At 39.6% G+C, this 13,342-nt stretch overlaps 1 protein-coding gene across 1 annotated transcript in view; it reads left to right on the forward strand.

Annotated features, from left to right (window-relative positions):
- LOC113893399 (antigen WC1.1-like) overlaps nt 1–13,342 on the forward strand; it is a 74,971-nt gene that overhangs the window by 38,064 nt on the left and 23,565 nt on the right. Inside the window, exons 7-10 of the mRNA XM_027543401.1 lie at nt 3,129–3,221; nt 3,299–3,613; nt 4,729–4,806; nt 9,988–10,302. Of these exons, the coding sequence (XP_027399202.1) occupies nt 3,129–3,221; nt 3,299–3,613; nt 4,729–4,806; nt 9,988–10,302 (801 nt within the window). The remainder of the gene's footprint in view (nt 1–3,128; nt 3,222–3,298; nt 3,614–4,728; nt 4,807–9,987; nt 10,303–13,342) is intronic.

Raw genomic sequence — 13,342 nt, forward strand, 5'->3', positions numbered from 1 at the left:
ATCTTTTTCTGAAAAGACTCTTCCCCACTGCAGTGCTGCCTTTGTCATAAGCAGAAGGGCAATTATGTCTGTCTTATCTGAGACTCTCTATTCTGTTCCATGTTATCATTTGTCTATCCTTGCACCAATACTGCATTTTCTTAATTATCATAACTTTGTAGTTGTTGTCATTCAATCGCTAAGTCATGTCTGACTCTTTGTGACCCCATGGACTACAGCACACCAGGCTTCCCTGTGCTTCACTATCTCCCTGAATTTCAAACTTTGTAGTTAGTCTGAATAAGTTTAATTTACAAGAGTTACTTTATATTAACTCCTCTAATATCGTTGCTTTTCTTATCAACTGTGCTGTTCATTCTTGGTTGCTTGTATTTTGTATGAATTTAGAAATCAGCTTGTCATTTTAACCAAAAGAAAAGCTTAAGGGTATCATTGAGATTAGATTTAAAAATTTGAGAGTAGACATAGACATTTGAGGATGATTGACATTGACAATGTTGAGTTTTCCAAATCACTGACATAATACATCCCTCCATTTGGTTAGATCCTGAATTTCAGAGGTTTTGCCCATCTTCTACTAGGATTTCTCCTAGGTATTTTATTTTTGATGTTATGAGTATTTTTGTGAAAGTGCCCTGGCAATGAATTCTCTTTGACTTGTTTTCATCTTTTAATTCTTTCAATTTTGATGTATGTTGAGACATAAAAATGTTGGGAAAACAATATAAAAATTCCTTTATGAACTGTATGTGGGTTTCTAAATGTTAATATCAATATTTTGCTTTAATCTGTGTGTGTCCTTCCTTCTCTGTTCCCCTTCTGCCCCATTTCTTCCTGACTATGTAAATTCTTTCTGAATTCAGCTGAAGACATGATGTTCCTTTATCCTTAGAACTTTTCTGGGAATTTCCTTACAGAACCAGAGTGCAGGCAAGTCTTTAAATGACTTCAGCTCCAGGTGACATCTAATTGCAGCACTGAAAGACCCCACTGAAAGACTGCTGAACTGAGTTTTTTTCTGATTAATGACCCAAAGTCATAAGCAAAACTAAGTACATATTTTTTTCTTCAGCTACTAAGTTTTACCTTTTCATATTGATCAAATTGCCAACATCCACTGGATCACAGAAAAAGCAAAAGAGTTCCAGAAAAACCTCTACTTCTGCTTTATTGACTATGACAAAGCCTTTGACTTTGTGGACCACAACAATGTGTGGAAAATTCTTAAAGAAATGGAAATACTAGACCACCTATCTGCCTCCTGATAAATCTGTGTGCAGGTCAAGAAGCAACAGTTAGAATTGGACATGGAACAACAGACTGTTTCCAAATTGGGAAAGGAGTACGTCAAGACTGTATATAGTCACCCTGCTTATTGAACTTGTACTCAAGAGTACATCAAGTGAAATGCTGGACTGGATGAAACACAAGCTGAAATCAAGATTGTCAGGAGAAATATCAATAATCTCAGATATGCTGATGACACCACCTTTATGGCAGAAAGCGAACAGGAACTGAAGAGCCTCTTGATGAAAGTGAATGAGGAGAGTGAAAACGCTGGCTTAAAACTCAACATTCAGAAAACAAAGATCATGGTATCTGGTCCTATCATTTCATGGCAAATAGATGGGGAAACAATGGAAACAGTGACAGACTATTTTCTTGAGCTCCAAAATCACTGCAGATGGTTACTGCAGCCATGAAATTAAATCATGCTTGCTCCTTGGAAGAAAAGCTATGTCCAACCAAGACAGCATATTAAAAAGCAGACACATTACTTTGCTGACAAAGGTCCATCTAGTCAAATCTGAGATTTTTGCAGTAGTTATGTATGGATGTGAGAGTTGGACCATAAAGAAAGTTGAGCACCAAAGAATTGATGCTTTTGAACTGTGGTGTTGGAGAAGACTCTTGAGAGTCCCCTGGACTACAGGGAGATCAAACCAGTGGATCCTAATGGAAATTAGTCCTGAATATTCATTGGAAGGACTGATACTGAAGCTGAATCTTCAATACTTTGGCCACCTGATGAGAAGAGCTGACTCATTGGAAAAGACCCTGATGCTGGGAAAGATTGAGGGCAGGAGGAAAAGGGAATGACAGAGGATGAGATGGTTGGATGGCATCACCGACTTGATGGACATGAGTTTGAGCAAGCTCCAGAAGTTGGTGATGAACAGGGAAGCCTGGCAAGCTGCAGTTAATTGGGTCACAAAGAGTTGGACATGACTGAGGGACTGAACTGAAGTGAACCAAGTTTTTTGGAAAAACTGCCATACAACAATACGACCAGAACTCTTGCTACGTGACCTGAATTAATTGAAGAATATCCTCTGATTTTGCATTTTGATGTTTCTAGTTTATGTTGAGCTAATGTGAGGCTACACTTATTCTTTAGTTCTTAATTGCAGCTAACAAGTTTTTCAGCTCCACAAGTATTTGGTTTTGGTTATCATTTCTCTGCAAAGACACACATTTTGTCAATTTCATAAGCACTTTAACCGTGGCTATATATATTCTCATCAGGTAACTCTAGCAGCTGAAAACCCTGGGAAATTCTTTCTAATGTCTCCTTTTCCCTTTCCATTTTTCATGAAATCTATTTTATATAAGTGTTTGTTTTAAAGATACACATTAAAGAACTTGTAGATATCCTTCAGAAGGAATTTTGTTTTGCTTTTACTTAGGGATAGATTTGGGCTTCCCTGGTGGCTCAGATGGTAAAAAATCCGCCTGCAGTGTGGGAGGCCTGTGTTTGATCCCTAGGTGGGGAAGACCCCCTGGATGAGAGCTTGGCAACTCACTCCAATATTCTTGCCTGAAAAATCTGGTGGGCTACAGTCCAAGGGGTTACAAAGAGTTGGACATGACTGAGCAACTAAGCACAGCACAGGGATACATTCAGGGATACAATTTACTTAACTCATTCTTACAGCAAGACTTGGGTTAAAACAGAAATTGTAGTCAGAAGCAGAACTCTCCAGGGAGAAGGTGAACACTAAGAGTATAATAACTTTACTGTTGGGTCACAGCCTTCATCTTAGGCTCCATCAGTGGTCATTATTTTCCTTAATTCAGTTTCCTGTTCTTCAACCCTTCCAGACTTCTGATCATTGTTGTTTCTTCAGGAAACCAGACCCAAGTGCTGCCCCAGTGCAACGACTCTATGGCAGAACCAGCAGGCTCTGCAGCCTCAGTGGAGAGCGCCCCCTACTGCTCAGGTAAGGGTCCCACAAGACAGAAGAGCCTTCTCAACCCTTGGGGTCACCGCCCCATTGTTCCATTTCTCTCTCCTCAGACAGCAGACAGCTCCGCGTGGTGGGTGGAGCCAGTCCCTGCGCCGGGAGAGTGGAGATCTTTGACCAGGGCTCCTGGGGCACCATCTGTGATGACGGCTGGGACCTGGACGATGCCCACGTGGTTTGCAGGCAGCTGGGCTGTGGAGAAGCCCTTAATGCCACGGGGTCTGCTCACTTCGGGGCAGGATCAGGGCCCATCTGGCTGGACGACCTGAACTGCACAGGAAAGGAGTCCCACGTGTGGAGGTGCCCTTCCCGGGGCTGGGGGCGGCACGACTGCAGACACAAGCAGGACGCGGGGGTCATCTGCTCAGGTCTGTGCTGCACACTGTCCACAGGCTGGAGGAGGGGTTGGGCCCTGGAGGACGGGGGTCTGAGCGCTGAGGGAGAGATGCTGAAAGGACCAGAGAAGGAGGCTTCCTTCCATGAAGCCTGTCTTTGCAGAAGACGTGAAGACGAGGTGCTTTCACTTCCTTCTGCAGCAGCTGAAGTTCTGGTCCTTTCTTCTCAGCAGTGTTTCCTGGCAGAGCTGTTTCTTACAGTTTTTCTTGAAAGCAGGGCTCTCTCTCCAGTTACATACAAAAAAATTAAACCCATGGTACTAGTTTCTGTTTGCTTCCCTAACAATTTACCAATTAGTGGTTTAAAACAGCATATATTTATTTCCTTACTCCTCTGTAGCTTAGATGTCCAGCAGGGATCTCACTGGGCTGGGATCAAGGCTTCAGCAGGGCCACATCACTTTTGCGGCTCTAGGGGAGAATCTGTTTCTTGCCTTTTCAAACTTCTTGAAACCACCTACATTCCTTCCTTCACAGCACCCTTCATCCATTATCAGACCAGCAATGCTGCAGGCCTTCAACCATCATCCAGAATCACATCTCTCTTTGTAGCCAGAGCTAAGAAAAGTATTCCACGTTAAAGGATAGTGGATCTAAGGATGTGATCAGACTGGGCTCATATTGTTAACACATCATCTCACCATCCCAAGGTCCTTACCTTAATCACATCTGTAAATTCCTCTTGTCAGGTATGGTAACATATTCACAGATTGTAAAGATTGGGATGTGGACATTTACATTTTGGGATTAATTATTATCCCTATCTCCCTAATATCCACGTCACATCCCTTTGACATATTCTTTAAAGATTTTGTCAGGAAGCAGGATTCAGCTGCCCCTCTGTGACTAGCATCCATGAAGTTTGGTCTTCCTCTCAGTTCATATCCACTACACCATTGTGGTAGAAATAGACAGAGAGACACAAATGGACAAAGGCAGTTAAAAGGGAGGCGACGTCAGTCTTGTCATCTAGTGGGTATCTCTTGAACAAGATCAGAGATGAATGTTCACCATTTCTAGAAGAAAGGAAAACCTAGAACATCCAGCAAAATTTTCACTTTGTCCTGTCTCCTTCCCTTTCAACCTAGAGTTCCTGGCCCTCAGGATGGTGAATGAGGACCAGCAGTGTGCTGGGTGGCTGGAAGTTTTCTACAACGGGACCTGGGGTAGTGTCTGCCGCAGCCCCATGGAAGACATCACTGTGTCCGTGATCTGCAGACAGCTTGGCTGTGGAGACAGTGGAAGTCTCAACTCTTCTGTTGGTCTCAGGGAAGGTTCTAGACCCCGATGGGTGGATGGAATCCGCTGTCAGAAAACTGACACCTCTCTCTGGCAGTGTCCTTCTGACCCTTGGAATTACACTTCATGCTCTCCAAAGGAGGAAGCCTATATCTCGTGTGCAGGTGACTTACTATTTCTGTGTGTCTGTCCCAACCCTGTAGGATGCAGTGAGATTTGATATTTTAAAATCTATGTGATGAGTTTAATTTGGGTCCACAAAATGATATAAAGTTAAAATGTTAGTTGCTCAGTTGTGCTCTTTGCGACCATGTGGACTGTAGCCCGCCAGGCTCCTCTGTCCATGGGATTCTCCAGGCAAGAATGCTGGAATGGGTTACCATTCCTTTCTCCGGGGGATCATACTGACCCAGGTATGAAAATCGGGTCTCCTACACTGCAGTCAGATTCTTTACTGTCTGAGCCACCAGAGAAGCTTAAATGAGGTAAGAATGAAACTAATTTAACCCACACATTCCAACCTTGTTTGTTAAAATTTTTAATTGAGACGTAATTCTCATAACATTATATTAATTCTAAGTGTAAAACATAGTGTTTATGTATTTGTACATATCGGTAAATCACCACACATACAGTAATATCCATTACCACATGCAGTTACAATTTTTTTCTCTTATGATCCCACAAGTAAGAATTTGCATGCTGCAACTAAGACCCAGCACAACCAAATAAATACTTAATTTTAAAAGAGAGTATTGTTTTCTTCATAGCATCATGGTTTTTTATCCACATAAGGGCTTCCCTGGTAGGTCAACTGGTAAAGAATCTGCCTGCCATGCAGGAGACCCTGGTTTGATTCCTAAGCCTGGAAAATCCACTGGAGAAGGATAGGCTAGTCACTACAGTATTCTTGGGCTTTCCTTGTGACTCAGCTGGTAAAGAATCTGCCTGCAATGTGGGAGACCTGGGTTTGATCCCTGGGTTGGGAAGACCCCCTGGAGAAGGGAATGGCTACCCACTCCAGTATTCTCGCCTGGAGAATTCCATGGACTGTATACTCCATGGGGTCGCAAAGAGTTGGACATGACTAAGTGACTTTCACAAACACTATATACAAAAATATTTTCTTCTTTCCTATATTACTGTCTTAAGATATCTTTCATGACAATATTTTTTCTCCAGAATGTTTTAAAATTTCTTATTTATTCATAAGAACTCTTTATAAACAAACATCACTTACTGTTTTTCTTAAATATTTTGGTAAGATTTTCCCCATATTTTACATATATTTTTAAGATTGTGTATGTGTATGGGTGGGTTATGTGATCAAATCTGTAATGTTTTACTTTTTTTGACTTCTGCCTTTAGTGCAATGTTTCAAATGCCATTCTTCATCTCAAAATAACATTGAATCAAGTTTTATTTTCTGCAAACAACTTAATAGTTCCACTAAAGAATATTCAAAACCTAATTTAAAATTTATGTATTTATCTGAATTTATTTTACTATGTGTGATGGTGAAACATCATCACTAGATAGGAATTACATTTTAGATATGTGATATCTTAGCTCCATCACAAAATAAAAGCACATTGTCTCATGAGTTCATGGATATGATATCAAAAGTACAGGCAACAAAGCAAAAATAGACTAACAATAATAGCAAACTAAAAAGCTTCTGCAAACCAAATGAAAGATCAACAGAGTAAAAAAGCAAGCTAGCGCAAATTATATAAGGTATTAATTTCCAAAAATAATAAGGAACTCCTATAACTTAAGAGAAAAAAACCCAACAAACTTAAAACTAATAACTCAATTAAAAAATTGGCCAAGGGCTTGAATAGACATTTCTCTAAAGAAGACATACAAATGGCAATAGGTATATAAAAAAATGCTTGACATTGTCAATCATCAGGGAAATGTAAATTAAAACCACAAAGAGATATCATCTCACACATGTCAGAATGACTGTTTTTTTTTTTTTTTTTAAGACACTTAGTGTTGGCAAGGCTGTGGAGAAATTGACACTTTATGTGTACTTATCCACATTAAATGTATAAATTGTACTAATAAAGCTATGTAATCCAGGGGTTAAATCTCTGGGCTTTCACTGTCATGGGTCCAGGTTCAATCCCTGACCTGGAAACTATGATCCCATGAGCAACAGCACAGCCAAAACACAAACAAACACCAGCACAAAAACTATGACCAAAATATCTGTATGATTTATACTGATGTCGCTTTTCATTCTTGGTATTGTCAACTTCATTTTCTCTCTGCTCTGCATTAGTATTGCTCAGTGTTCATCAATTTTCAATGAGCCACGTTTAAAGGGTTTTCTTCTATAGTTTCTACCTTATGCTTACCTTCTTTTCCATTAATTTTTGATCCTTTTAAAATTAACCCCAACATTCTACATTGTTGACTTTCTCATCTAGTTTCTTAATTGGAAGCTTACTTTTTTTCACTTTCAGTCTTTCCTCTTCTCTAAATCTAGGGTATAAATTTCCCTTAGGCACTACTTGAGTTTCATTAGAAGAATTTATCATACCATTATTTTGTGTTTATTATCGTATTTCACAATATTTTGTAAGTTTTAAATTTATTCCCAGACTCATGTGGCTTTTGGAAGGATCTTGCTGAATTTCCCCAAATAGAAATATATAAATATTTTCTTATTAGTTCTTAATTAGTTCTTAATTTTATTCCACTGTGGTCAGAGTAAATACTCTGTATGAATTCAAAGAGTGAAAGATTTTGTCCTATTACATGGTCATTTTGATAAAAGTTCCCAGTGCATTTACAGTGATGTGAACTCTTGCATTGTTGGGTGTGTTGCTCTCCGTGTTACTTAGTTAAATGTGCTGATTATGTTGTTGTACATCTACTGTATTCTTTGTTTTTTGTATGTTTGGTGTGCATGCTATTGAAAAAGATATGGTAATAATCCCCATTTTTATTGTGATTTTGTCTATTTCTTCTTTTCACTCTGTCAAGTATGTTTCAAAGTTATGTTCTGTTACCATTCTTGAATTTTGTTGTCTAAAATATCTTTATTAAAGGTGCATCTCATTATAATCATGAAAATTCCCTCTTTAATTCAATTCGTGTGTCTTGGCTTAAAGTCTACTTTCTGGGACATTGATATAGCTACTTCAGTTTTGTTGCAGTTAGTACATTTTTCCATCATTTTACTTTCAACCATTCTTTGCTTTCATAATATAAAGTGGGCATTTTGCAAGTAACATTTGTGTCAATTTTGTTTTATCGTAATCCATTTACTGTAAATGCAATTACTGATATTGATGTGTTGGCATCTGCCATTTGTTTTTAATTGATCCACCTGCTTTATGTTCCTTTTTGTCTCCTTATTTTTCCTCCTTTTGTATTAAATAAATCTGTTATTATTCCAGATTTTCCTTTTTCCATTTTATTTTCAGCAGCTTTACTAAGAGTGGGGGCTTTCATATGCCTTCATGTATTTTTTTTTAAAGTTCTCTATTGTTATATCATCAGATATTACTTCTGCAGTTCTTTCTCTCTGTCTCTGTATCTCATCTCCCTCTCCTCCGCCTCTTTCTTCTCTTTCTCATCTCTCATCTTTAGGACTCCTCTAAATCACTATATTCTAAGTTCTATATAAAATTCTTTTAACTTATTCATTCACTTTTTAAACCTAGATATTTTATTTTAGGTTGGCAATAGTTCCTTAGATATTTTTATTTATTTATGATTATTTGTTATTTTTTCATCTTTTTACCTGTTTATTCTCTCCTTCTCTCTTTTCCCATAAATACATTGATTGTAGTTAAAATCCTTATCTGCTAAGTCCACCATTTCTATCATAGGTGTCTCTGCATTCTCTTATCTTTTTTCACTTTGGTCATTTGTCATGTTATCCTAGCTTGTCAAATGTCATGTCATTTTTTATTGAATGCTATAAATTATATATGAAAAAGTATGATACTCCTGATACATTTTCTGACACCTGAAAGGATTCACCCTTCGTTTTCCTAGGCAGGTAGGGGGAGGGGGTGTGTTCACTCAAATATCTAAATATAACCTAAAACTGAGCTATAACAGTATGGGTTGCAGTTTTGGTAGCACTCAGTCCACCTCTGATTTCTCTGTCCCTGTGACATAGGCCTTCAGAGATTTCAGTTCAGAGCCTATATTCTTTGGTAGCTAAGTACCCAAAATAATGAAAAAGACTCTGCTTTCCAAGTCTTTTTATATAGATCTCTAGCTTTCTGCCCTTCACAGCTTATATACTGGGCAAATATTTGAGGGGAAAACCTGCTGTGTGAGAGAGGCTCTCAAGACTCTAATTTTGTCTCTCCAGCATCAGGTAACCCCCAAATTATGCTGGCTTCCTGTCACAACAGTAGTCCTCTGCTTGTCCAAGCCCAGATTCTGAATCATTAAATTATGCAATGAATTGGCAAATTCCCACAGAGAAAAAGAAGCTATAGATCCTGGACTAACATTGAAATAATCTCCACTCTTTAGAATTTTAGCATATTTAGTCCATGTTGTGTTAACAAATGTCGAATACATTTACTGTTTCTTAAAAAATAGTTTCCAGCTTTTAAAGTTGTATCCAGAAAGACCCAGCAAGACACATTGGCCTGCTGTGAACTCCATTCTCCCTGGAAGTGGAAAATTTTAGGTTTAATTCTCTACTTCATTATTTACTTAAAGTGCAGCACTGATAGACATTATTTAACCTTTCTTTACCTACTTTTTTTTTTTTTAACTTTTCCTCCTACTTTTCAACCGTATTAATTCTCCTGCCACTGCTATAAGAAACCAGACCCAGCTGCTGCCCCAGTGCAATGCTGCTGTTGCTGCTGCCAAGTTGCTTCAGTGGTGTCCGACTCTTAGCGACCCCATGGACTGCAGCCTACCAGGCTCCTCTGTCCATGGGGTTGTCCAGGCAAGAGTACTGGAGTGGGTTGCCACTGCCTTCTGCAGGAGTGCAAAGACTATATCAGAACCACCAGGGTCAGAGGAGAGCGCCTCCTACTGCTCAGGTGAGGGTCCCACAGGACAGAAGACCCTATTCATTCTCCAGGTCAACGACCCATGTCCCATTTCTCTCTCCTCAGACAGCAGACAGCTCCGCCTGGTGGACGGGGGCAGTCACTGCGCCGGGAGAGTGGAGATCCTTAACCAGGGCTCCTGGGGCACCATCTGTGATTACAGCTGGGACCTGGACGATGCCCGCGTGGTGTGCAGACAGCTGGGCTGTGGAAAAGCCCTCGATGCCACTCTCTCTTCTTCCTTTGGGGCGGGATCAGGGCCCATTTGGCTGGACAACGTGAGGTGCACAGGAAAGGAGTCCCACGTGTGGAGGTGCCCTTCCCGGGACTGGGGGAAGCACTACTGCGATCATAGCCAGGATGCAGGAGTCATCTGCTCAGGTATGGTCAGTTCATTGCCCACCAGCTGAGAGAATGGAAAGTTCCATGAAAGCTGGTGTCTGATCAGAGGGACAATAGGGGACGGGTGGGCTAGAGAGGGCTGAGACAACTACCCATCCTCCGTGAGTGCCCTGTAGCTGTGAGCAATGAGCTTCATATACTTTCCTCTTACAAGTCTCTGCTATTCTTTTCTTCTCCAGTGGTCTTATCTGACACTAAAATAGCTTTATTTATTCTCCCAGTTAAAATAAATCCTCATAATTTTTTTCATAATTCACTTTTTGTAAAAGTGAAACATTTGCTAACAGCCACATACACACCCCCTTTGCACAGGAAGGCTATGAGAGGGAGGGACAAAAAATGAGGATGTACTTTCCTGGGTAGAGTTGTTTCTATACAAACAGTGTGAGACATTATTTTGCACTAGGTTAGTATGAGTGGAGGCTACCCCTACTATAGGAGGATATCATTTACATGTATAGAGGGTATCCCTACAAGGGTTATCATTTAACAGATCAGAGATTCTTATGGATTTGTGCCAGATTTCAAGTTTCCTTTGCAAATTTAGACATAAATGTTTATAGTTCTTTGATGGTAGAGAATTGTTGATGAAATGCTCTGAGTCATATATTCTTCCATTGTTACTAGAAAAGTCTCTCTCTCCAATTTTTCCTTTAAAACATTTGTATAAATGCAAACTTTGGAGGAACACTTAGCCATGCACTGACAAGTCAAAGGTGGAGGTAATAAAACTTGAATTTCTGTGTTTTATGTTAAGAGAATATAAAGTTTATATCTGATGGCTTCAATAATATAAGAGAATTGCATTTGGGGGCTTATTTGGAGTAAGTGGACAAATTTAAGTTTTGAAGAAGGTGGAAAAGGTTTTATAGTAGCTGGGAGGAAGGTGAATGGCAATGGGAGTTGATGAAGGTAACTGTGAGGTTCTCTGAGCAGCACTGAGGGGCCAGGTATGGTGTGAAGGATGCTACATATGTCTAAGGACACAGGATGTGTACACAGCAAGAGGCCAGACAAGGATATGTCTTTACTATATTTAATATCTTTACTCCCATCGGCCTTCTATTTAATAATTTTCTTGGAATTATCACACACTTATTCTTCCATGTAAATTTTAAAATCAATAGAAAATGAAAAAGATATACTATATCTCAGAAGTCTCTATCCTGATATGTATAAGACTTTATTGAGTATTCAGCATATATTTGAATATTTCACATGTATCAGGGTATACAAAACAGAATACAAGAAATACTTTTTTCTTGTTCTTTCTAAATTTTTGATCTCATAGAATTAATATAACAATATCAATAACCTCATATATGCAGATGACACCACCCTAATAGCAGAAAGTAAAGAGGAATAGAGGAGAGCCTCTTGATGAAAGTGGAAGAGAAGAGTGAAAAAGCTGGCTTGAAATTCCACATTCAAAAAACTAATATCATGGCATCCAGTCCCATCACTTCATGGCTAAGAGATGAGGAAAAAATGGAAACAGCAATAGACTTATTTTCTTGGGCTCCAGAATCACTGCAGACTGTGACTGCAGCCATGAAATTAAAAGACGCTTGCTCCTTGGAAGAAAAGCTATGACAAACCTGCACAGCATATTAAAAAGCAGAGACATTACTTTGTGACAAATGTCCATATAGTCAAAGCTATGTTTATTTTTCCGGTAGTTATGTATGGACGTGAGAGTTGGATCATAAAGAAGGCTGAGCGCTGAAGAATTGATGTTTTTGAACTGTGGTGCTGGAGAAGACTCTGGAGAGTCCCTTGGATAGCAAGGAGATCAAATCAGTCAATCCTAAAGGAAATCAACCCTGAATAACTCATTGGAAGGATGTATGCTGAAGCTAAAGCTCCAATACTTTGGCCACATGATAAGAAGAAATGACTCATTGGAAAAGACCCTGAGGCTGGGAAAGATTGAAGACCGGAGAAGAAGGGGACAACAGAGGATTAGATGGTTGGATGGCATCACTGACTCAATGGACATGAGTTTGAGTAAACTCAGGGAGATAGTGAAGACAGGGAAGCCTGGAGTGCTGCAGTCCATGGGGTCACAAAGAGTCAGACACGACTGAGTGACTGAGCAACAAAAACAACCAGTTAAATAAAAATGCTTTAATTAGAATGTGTAGCCTGTGACCAAACTCCCAGCCAGAGGAGGCTAGGGGTCCTAACCTGGGCCTCTCTGGGGAGATGGAAGTGGATAAATAATAAAAGGCAAGCAGATCATCCTCTCCCTCATCATTCATTCTTTTATCAGTGGTCAAGCTAATCCTTCAATTCTTTAATTTCTGTGGTGTCTTTTCTGTCCTCTCCTGCTCTCTATAGTAGATTTTTATTCTGTTACATCATTCTTTTTGAGACTTCAAAGTTCACATACTTATGCAATCAGAGTCCTTTACCAGGACAAATTCCACCATCACCTACATAACCATGAGCACACTCAGAAACCAGGCAAATTATTTTAAAAATTGTTCTTTATGATTTTCAGGTTTTTTTTTCCCCATTGGATTACCTTTTCTCTGTCCAAATATGGTCCCTGAAGCATGAAATCATGATCATGAGTCTTTTCTTTGGTCTCTCTCTCATACTCCATCCACTCCCCATTTAACCTACCACTCACCCCACCTCACTCCCTACAGAAGTTCTTCCCTTTTGGAGTATCCTTTCCATCTATTTGTAGCTCTTAAGATCATTTCTTCTTTTCTGCATTGGGGGAATTGGGAAAGGGTAGGAGTGTTAGGTGGCAAATGGGAGCAGCCCAGGGGATAAAAGGTGTTAAAATCTTGTTGAACAAGTATTTGGTTTCCAAATCTGTGTTTCGTCACTACTGAGGCTTTTGCAATTTAGAAATCTCTAAAATATATATGGCTTGCTTGCTCTCTGCTATCTTCCTCTCACTCTCCTTTTTCGTAGCTTGCTGGCTTCTTATCTCAGAAATCCAAATAGGAAAGGAATATGCAGTAGGCATATAGATAGGGTTAGAATACATTAAACTCTCATCACT

This window comes from Bos indicus x Bos taurus, chromosome 5, assembly GCF_003369695.1.
Source record: "Bos indicus x Bos taurus breed Angus x Brahman F1 hybrid chromosome 5, Bos_hybrid_MaternalHap_v2.0, whole genome shotgun sequence".
Classification (NCBI taxonomy): Eukaryota; Metazoa; Chordata; class Mammalia; order Artiodactyla; family Bovidae; genus Bos; species Bos indicus x Bos taurus.